Below are 8,784 nucleotides of genomic sequence, written 5' to 3' on the forward strand. Positions count from 1 at the left end.
AACAATACGTGAAATACGCTGCCAGCACCTAAAGAGACTGGGAATCTGGTAGTAATCATTCAATGTGACTTGAAGGAAAAGGAGAGTGACTTGAAGACATACACTTACACTGTCCACACAGCTAGAGAGATACACAGCAGCAGGGGGACCGTCTAATGGCCCATCCAAATGAAGCTGGTATGCTGCAGAGACGCCACTGGACCTAGAGCTGATCGCCAGCATGCACCGGGGTCAAGCACAGCAGCAGAGCAGCCTGCTCATCTGTGCTGATGCGGAGACGAAATCTGGCAAACGTGAACTTTTAGAGCCATGCGTCTCTGATAAATGTTTGCCTTACAGAAAGCTCTGCTATTTTTCCTTTATTCAAACAAGTCTTTCGATAATGGGCAAAGTTTAACAAGAAATAGGTATGTAGAAAGAAACATATCTTCGACACGGAGATTTGGATGACACAACCTCTAGAGGAGCTGTTTATCAGAGCTTTCATTTTTAGGAAGCCTGTGTCTGACATTGGGTTTAGTGTGACGGGAGGAATGCCGGTCACTCACAAATGCAGACCAGAACACGGGACTCAGCATCTTTAAGGAAAGCATCAGCCCTGAGTGGTTCTGAAAGCGAGGCAGAGCTGCAGCAAGGATGCCGCACTGCTGTGGAGACACAGACAGGCTGCAGGATGCAATCCATCCTAGACACAAGTGAATAATGAATGCTGGTGCTCAAGTGTTCTGTTTAGAAGAGATTTTTTCTACATAAAGTCACATGTTCAGCTTTAATCTTAGAAAGCCAGCTCTCCCATCGTCTACGTAATGAGCTCAGAAGACAATGAGACCATTGCATGAGAGAGAGTCAACATTTCACTCTTCTACAGACACAAGTGACAAATGTTCCATCACACCTGGCGACCACGGATCTCGATATTAACTCGCGAACTTAATTGCCTTAATTTACTGCAGACTTCCCATCAAATGGCATGACCCTGGGTCCGCAGCTCTCCTGGGGTGAAGGGGATGTGTCTTATACCCCAACAGGTGGACAATATTCTCAGAGGTATTAGCTTGCAGTGTGGAGGTTCTGCATCCCCAAATCAACTGAAGATGAACTCACAGGGCACATGTAAGCCAAAAGACCCTCTTACAGGGTTAAACTTATTAAAAACTAAACTTATTCACAATTCAAACCATAACCAGCTTGATGTTTCAGAGTGTACATATAGTTTTTATGCACCAGGCTAAAGCGCAGGCATGTCATCATCTCAAATAGTAAGTAAAAAGAACCAAGTGTCCATATTTCTAAGGATGAGCACAGCCTACTCTACTATAAGAATGCTAATGTATTTTTATATTTAATCATTTCAAAACCATGTAACAAATAAAATAAGCCATCACACAGCATCCAATGTCATGTTCCACAGCACTTTAAAGACTTCAGAGTTTTGGATGGCAGATAGGAAACAGTAAATTACAGCCTTATACGTCAATATTATTGAAAATAAATTATATTTGCTTTTTTGGGCTGTAGTGCAATAACGTTTTAGGCTTATGCATTTGCCTTTGAACAAACTGCAATTAATTCTCTTCACAACAAAGGAACACAATAAATTAATCATAGAAGACCATTTAAAAATCACATTTAATTAAAAGAAAAAACCCTAAAAGGTGCAATGCAGATTTTTAAAAGTCAGCACAACTTTTGCAAATAAGCACACAGAATTAAATTTAGCTCAGCTTCTACCAGTTGCTAAATTTTCATTGGTTCAATGCCAAACTTGCTGTGGAAGGGAAAAGTTTATATACTGAGAAATCAGAAACATCTTAAGATTTAATAAATACAACAGTTATCTGGGACTTGTGCTACAAAAACCACCACTCTCCACTCCTTATCAGCTCAAGAGATGGTATGAGATTTCACAAATTCCTTCTGTGAGAACATCTTCTAGCAAGTCTGCTTCTCCATCTACTCAGCCATAGTGTGGGTTAATCTGCGGACCTTGCCGGGAACCAACTTATTATCTGTAATATTACTCTAAATAGGAAAGTAATTGCTGGATCCAACATGGAACGTGGGATGTGTGTGAAGGACACACTGTCCTAGCCAAAGGAAAGGCTCCCCCTTCTCCCCCAGTTCATACCAAGCTTTCTCATCTGCAGAGGCAAGCACTGTCACAGGGCATCACACTAGGCACTCGGGACGGTGGGAAGCGGCCATGCTGCAGCAGCAATTCAGCCACTTAGCTTAAAATCAGAATTAACGCCGGGCGATGGTGGCGCACGCCTTTAATCCCAGCACTCGGGAGGCAGAGGCAGGCGGATCTCTGTGAGTTCGAGACCAGCCTGGTCTACAGAGCTAGTTCCAGGACGAGCTCCAAAGCCACAGAGAAACCCTGTCTCAAAAAACCAAAAAAAAAAAAAAAAAAAAAAAAAAAAAATCAGAATTAACAACAGGAGAGCCCTGGACGGAGATGGCCAGCTTCCTGCAGCAGGTACCTAGCACGCTGGAAACGCTTAGGTGAGAGAATATCTGCTAAGTGGACAGACCTAATGGAAGCACGAATTTGAGGAGAGCAAGAATAGCAGCCAGGAGATCACTGCGTTCAGTTAAGAGTGGCAAGGCCACACTTCTTAGGTGCCGTTTGGAAGAACTGGCCTCTGAAACACTCGTTGATGAAGAATTCTATGATGATCTGTATCTGACCAAACACTCTATTTAGCCTTCAATAGTAAGCATTGGATAATCCTGTTTGCATGAGATGCAGATGGACGTTGATGCATGAAACATTGCCCATACTATATCCAAACAACAGCAGTCTGCTACCTAACATCAACATTGAGGTGTATTCCTTCAAAAGACCCAGACGACGCCATAAACACTGGCTCAGGGTGAGCAAGATTAGAAAAGGGCAGCTAGCTCGTGCAGCCAGAACGCTGGGACTCCTTCTACTCAGAGTATGTTCCACAATGCTAATAGCTCACTGTGGACCCACTACTGAGGGAAAGACCCTTCTCTGTGACAGAGCTGTGGAGGAGCAGGGAGCACACTTCAGGGTAGTTGAATTTACCACGTTGTTCTTCAGATTTAAAATACACAGAGAAAAGAGGACCCGTGAGGGAGCACCAGGGCATCTGCACAGCACTGGAAGTTTGATAAACACGTCTGTATAAAGGCTGAATATCCCTTTCCTGAAATGCTTGGAAGCCAAAATGTCAGAGCTTCTCAGATTTCAGAGTATTGACACAGACCCTAACCAAAACATGGAAAACCCCAAATTCTCTCAAATTTCGAAGTTCTTTATTATCCCTGATGACTCTGATAATCAAGGTAGATGTTACTGTCTCAGTTTATCACTGATGCTTTTACGGGGGACAACAGGAAGTTAGCTGTAAGGTCTGTCCCAGAGGCAGCCTCTACACCAGACCATCCTGTCCTCTGCCTGCATTTCCAATTGTGCTGGCCGCTGACGTGTGACTAGTGAGAACCCACAATGCATTCAGTGTGATTTAACTTGGATTGTACTTGGAGTCGACTCATTTAGATGTGGATGTGAAGCACACGTGCACCTGGCGAAGTCACAAGGATTCTGCTCTCAGCCAGACTGTTTCCCCAAGGCTCGTAGACCCTGAAGCTCCTCCATTAAAGGTGAGAGATGCATGGGTGGGGGCTGAACGATGAGGCCTCTTACCTCAGCACCTCAGCTTCCTTCCGGAAGCCTGGCCTCCTTTGCCTCCATATTGGGATTTTCAGAGCCAATGTCTCAGGATAGATGGATAGGCCTCCTCTCATTTAGATATAGCCTAGATGAGATTCAGCAGAAGAGGCCCCCCACCATCCTCTCCCACCTTCTTACTCCAAAAGAACTGCACACTGTAAACTTAGCAGGCAATAACAAGACAGGTCCATGGCATTCCACACAAAGAGTTGAGTTTCTCAGAAGAAATAAAAACTCACGTCCGGACTTGTATTTTGGTTAAAAAAAAAAAAAAATCTTTCCACAAAATTTCATGTTTGTAGCCCTAGCACTTCAGGGGGTCAAGGTAGGAAGTGTGCTGTGGCTTTGGGCTAGCCTAGGCTACACGGGGAGTTCTGGATCCCTGTCTAAAATGTAGAAAGTATTCTGACTGAATAAATAACATTCTTTTTTAAAATGTCTGACAAATGGCAACTATGCTGTGCCAGTGAGCCAGAAAACTAACCATTCCTTCCTCAGATCACAAAGCATAACATGGTATAACAGAGGCCCTAAGGACATTACATGCAGCCTTACCTGATGTCTTCACGCCTGTACAAGAATGGCCTACTCAGCATTGTGATGGTGCTCAGTAAATGTTAGATTAATTAAAAAAATAGAGGAAGTTAAAGGGCAAGCACCTCAATCATATGCCTGGCTTCAGGGACTGGTAAAAGAGAAGGGAGCTGAAGACATGCTGTCTCCACAGTTAAGAACATTTGTTGCTCTTTGGAGGACCCGGATTCAGTTACCAGCACCTACATGGCAGTGGTTCAGAATATTGGGATTAAAGTTGTGCACCAACAGCACCTGGCAAAATCTATTCTTAAAAGACCATATGCAAACATGTAAATTATTTAGTTTGGCCAAAAGAGTTTTATTTACAAAGAAAGAAAACAATCACCTTCAAATCCATTATATTATATACCCATCAATGAAGACATGTTAATAGAATACATACTTAAAATATGAAAGTTTACAGTTTAATAAAGTATATGATTCTGTATAGTTTAGTTCTGATATTGAAAATTAGAACCACATGTGAAATTTTTAAAAAGGAACTGTGTTTCCTTAAGATAGACTAGCATATAGTTCTTGTCCTCACTCTCTCCCATAGGTGGAAGCTGCTCGTTTCTCTGCCACTCAGACCCGAATAATCACACAGAAACTATATTAATCACAGCACTCTTTGGCCAATAGCTTATGCACATTACCAGCTAACTCTTACATCTGAAATTAACCCATTTCTATTAATCTGTAAATCATCATGAGGCTGTGGCCTACCAGGAAGGTTCTGGTTGGTGGCTGGCATCTTTCCCCTTTGGCAGCGACATGGTGTCTCCGTGACTCCGCCTACTCTCTATATCTCATTTGGTTTTTCCCACCTAGCTCTATTCTGCCCTGCCATAGGCCAAAGCAGCTTCTTTATTAACCAATGGATAAAACATATTCACAGCATACAGAGGGGAATCTCACATCACTCTCCAGGTTCACAGCCTAAGCGATGACACATGAGGAGGGGAGGTCAAATGACTTTCAACATCATTTACTGTGGTCAAGGTCTAGAAACTTCGACTTCCTACCACCTGAGAGCAGCCCACAGTTGATGGGAAGACAAGACCTCATTCTACACCTGGGTCAGTATGTTTTGTTTCCCATTGCCTGGCAACCAGGCAACCAGAGAAGACAGAATGCTCACCCGACACCCAACCTTAGGGTGGCCTCCAGAGACTTCACCTTTTTCTTCCCACCCTGAAAGGTGGGACACTAACTGCCGTGTTCTCTGCACCAATTGCGTCTTTGCTTCCTGAGGTATGAAGACATTAACAGAGGTAAAGGGGGCCCTCTTCCAGTCCCCACGCACCTAGTAACCCTAACAGATGATTCTTACTCGATAGCAAAGGCGGTAAAGGTATGAGATCTATGCCGAACACTCCTATATAATAAACATCATTTAATAATTTGTTAGTATCAAAACTTGAAATTTTAAAGGAAACTATAGTCTTTAATGTGCTCAGCAACATTCAAAAGGTTGCCCAATAAACATCTGCAGTGAACCTTTGATAACAAATGGCAGAAAACTAAACTAGTTTTATATATATATATATATATATATATATATATATATATATATATATGAAGGAATGTTTTCTCGATCCCTGGGTAGTGCCTAGAAATCACACTTCCATAAACACTGGGTTTATTATCGGTTCTCAGGATTGTTACTGTGCATGTCTGCACTCGCGGGAGAAGCCCAGCTTCACAGAAGTTACCAACAACCAGCTGAGAGAATCCCATTGTCAACAGCTACCCATGTCTGTAAAGTGGGCTCTTCTGTGCTGGTTGCTACAGGGGATAACAGAAGCCAGAGAGTTGGCCACAACTTATCACTGTGAATGCCCCCAATCCCTCCAGCACTTTAGATATTGCATACGCCCTCAAGAAACTTCTTATCTTTTCTTGGTCCTACAAATTACCCACCTTCACGACTATCCCATTGCTTGACTGGGGACCAGTTCTCTCTTCCACCATAGCTTCTCCCTTGTCTAAATGTCCTCCTCTTCTTACCCATGTGTCTATCTCTGTTCAAATGCCTACCAGGTGCCTGTGTGGCAGTCCCGAATGCATCTTCCCATTTCCAGTCTCTCCCTGCAACATTCCCACTACAACCTAATCACAGCATGCCCTGGCTCAAGTGCACAGGGCCCTTAGCAAAATCCTCAGTCTGGTAACAACAAGCTACTCACTCATCGATTGACTCCAGCCCAAATTTCTGCGCTATCTCTTTCCTGCTTCACTAAGCAAAGACTAAGCAGCATAAGGACTGCTCACTCCTGCTCAGCAAAGCCTGGCTGTGACTGTCACTCGAACCCTTTGTCCCGCTGACAATGATATCCTGCATTAGTCTGTCCTCCCTGTACATTAAGATCTAACCATAGAGATATCCCTGTGCATCTGGAGGTTCTACACCATGAATCTAATCAAGTACAGACAGAAAATATTGGGGAAAACATGAACTCCATGTGTACAGAATTCTTAGTCTGTCATTGTTCCATAAGTAATATAATATACACAATATCTGTACAACATTTACTTCATAGGAAGCATTTAAAGCAATCTAGGCATGATTTAAGGTATACAGAATATGTATAGTTCATAGACAGATACTATACACTGAGATATACATGGGATTTACTATCATATTCTCACATGAGTGAGGTCCTAAACCAATCCTACTTAGAAAACAAGGGACAACTGACTGACATGACCCTCCTCCCCCAGAAGCCTTCTCTAGTCCAACAGCAATCCCCTCTTCCCACTCTGCTCAAAATAAACTTCCTCAGCTTGGAGCCATCGTCCACAACTTCCCTCTTTGGCCAGATTGCGTGTTCCTGCACAAGGGCTGTGCACTGCGCTTAATACCACTTGTCTGTCCACCTCAGCCAACCGCAGTCAGAACAAACGCTCCCTAAATCTTCCATCTTGTGACTCAGCTCATCTGCAGGTGGAGGCTCCCATTGTCCCTCTCCCAAAGGGATTTTGTGAATAGCAAGTGAGATAATAAAATTTTTCTTTGCAAAACACTCCACAATTGAATTGGTGGGATACTATAATGGGGAAAGCAAATGAACACAGTCTTCTGGAGGAGCTAGCATGACGGTACAGGAGCAAGCTCCAGGGCTATGAAAAGGCAACAAAGAGCCCTCCAGCTTTCACGGGATTATGGGTTAAATTATCCCTGGGAAGGAGGATTTCAGGCAAACACACGGGGGATGGGGGAGAGTCATCTGGGACCAAGAATATCCCATCACGCCTGTCCAGTCTCTCCAAAAAGTATCTTCATCACTTTAGAAAGCCAGAAATCTGTGGGTGAAGGTCAGAGGTGACACCGAAACGCTGTGACAGGACTGGGTGGTCTCCTTCATCAGACACCACCACTTGCTCAGTCAGTGGCCAAAGCAAGAAAGGAAACAGAATGTTCCTTCAGTAGGGAACGACAAGAAATTTGGTAACCTCGAGCCTCTGTGCCCTTGTCTTCTGGATGACATCTCTGCACTTGACTACAGCCTCTATTAAAGGCCCCATGGCTGCTTTCATCCCTGTAGAGCTCACCAACCATCCCCGCCCCGATGGCGGGCTTGGCAAGTGTTGTTCAGCAGCTACTAGGCCTTTGTGAGGGAGGAACTAGGGCAACTCTCAGGAGCACCCTGATGGCTCCTGGACTCTCGTACTCCGGTAGACATTTAGCTCCTGTTTGTGGGTAGAAAGGATTGATGACTCTAATGAGTCCCAATATTTTAATAACTGAATTACTGGGAAACCAGACAAGCACGGACAAGGATACCCAGCTGCACACATCCTCCTGCTCCCTCTCCTATGCTGAAACCTGACAAAAGGCCTTCAAACACGTCATTGAGCAGACGTTTCTAGAACGCCAAGCATAAAATTGTTACTCCAGACAACAATAGAAGCGATGGATTCAAGGGGAAGGAAAACAGTTCTGTGGACTTGCAAACTTGCTGTGATGTTTTCAAAATGGAATGGGGCAGATTCCTACTGTAGAACCCAACGGCGGAAATTTCATGCGCTCTATTATGGATCCGCAGGAAACGAGCCAGCTAGGCCCAGGAAACAGGAAGGAAGGATAAATCCATCTTTCATGTCTGGCATGGAAAACCTAATAGAAGGCTGTAGGTCCCATAAATTCTAGTTCGGCTTGAAAAGACAATCAGAGAGCATTTCTTTGATCCTGAGACCTGTGTCTGCAGCATCAACGTAGAAAGGTAAATCGCTCTTAGTCATTCTCCATTCCAGTTTCAAGCCAGTCTTTCATTCTTTTTAGGTATATAGCTAGCCCTATCTTTTTAAATTTTTTTTCTTCCTATCGTAATTTAACCCTGATCTCAACCCTCAAGCAGCAAATTCTTTTAGGGTTAAAAAGTAATTTTTAATGCAGTTTATACAGACTCTCTAAAGCAGGCCAGACACATTTTCAAAACACTTTATTTAAAAGAAGAAACAGGTAAAGCTTTTGTAGAGATAAAAGGAGCCCGGGGACTGGA

General features: G+C 43.6%; 2 protein-coding genes across 4 annotated transcripts in view; one reads left to right on the forward strand and one right to left on the reverse strand.

The window, feature by feature from the left end:
- Positions 1-8,784, reverse strand: part of Dock4 (dedicator of cytokinesis 4) — a 389,986-nt gene that overhangs the window by 340,629 nt on the left and 40,573 nt on the right. The gene's annotated exons all lie outside the window — the stretch shown is intronic.
- LOC121452457 (60S ribosomal protein L35-like) overlaps positions 221-8,784 on the forward strand; it is a 12,058-nt gene continuing 3,494 nt past the window's right edge. The window contains exon 1 of the mRNA XM_041658632.1: positions 221-293. Coding sequence (XP_041514566.1) covers positions 221-293 — 73 coding nt within the window. The remainder of the gene's footprint in view (positions 294-8,784) is intronic.

The sequence above is a fragment of the Microtus oregoni genome, unplaced genomic scaffold (genome assembly GCF_018167655.1).
Source record: "Microtus oregoni isolate MIOR12 unplaced genomic scaffold, Mior012 000009F_ref0000495, whole genome shotgun sequence".
Taxonomy (NCBI): Eukaryota; Metazoa; Chordata; class Mammalia; order Rodentia; family Cricetidae; genus Microtus; species Microtus oregoni.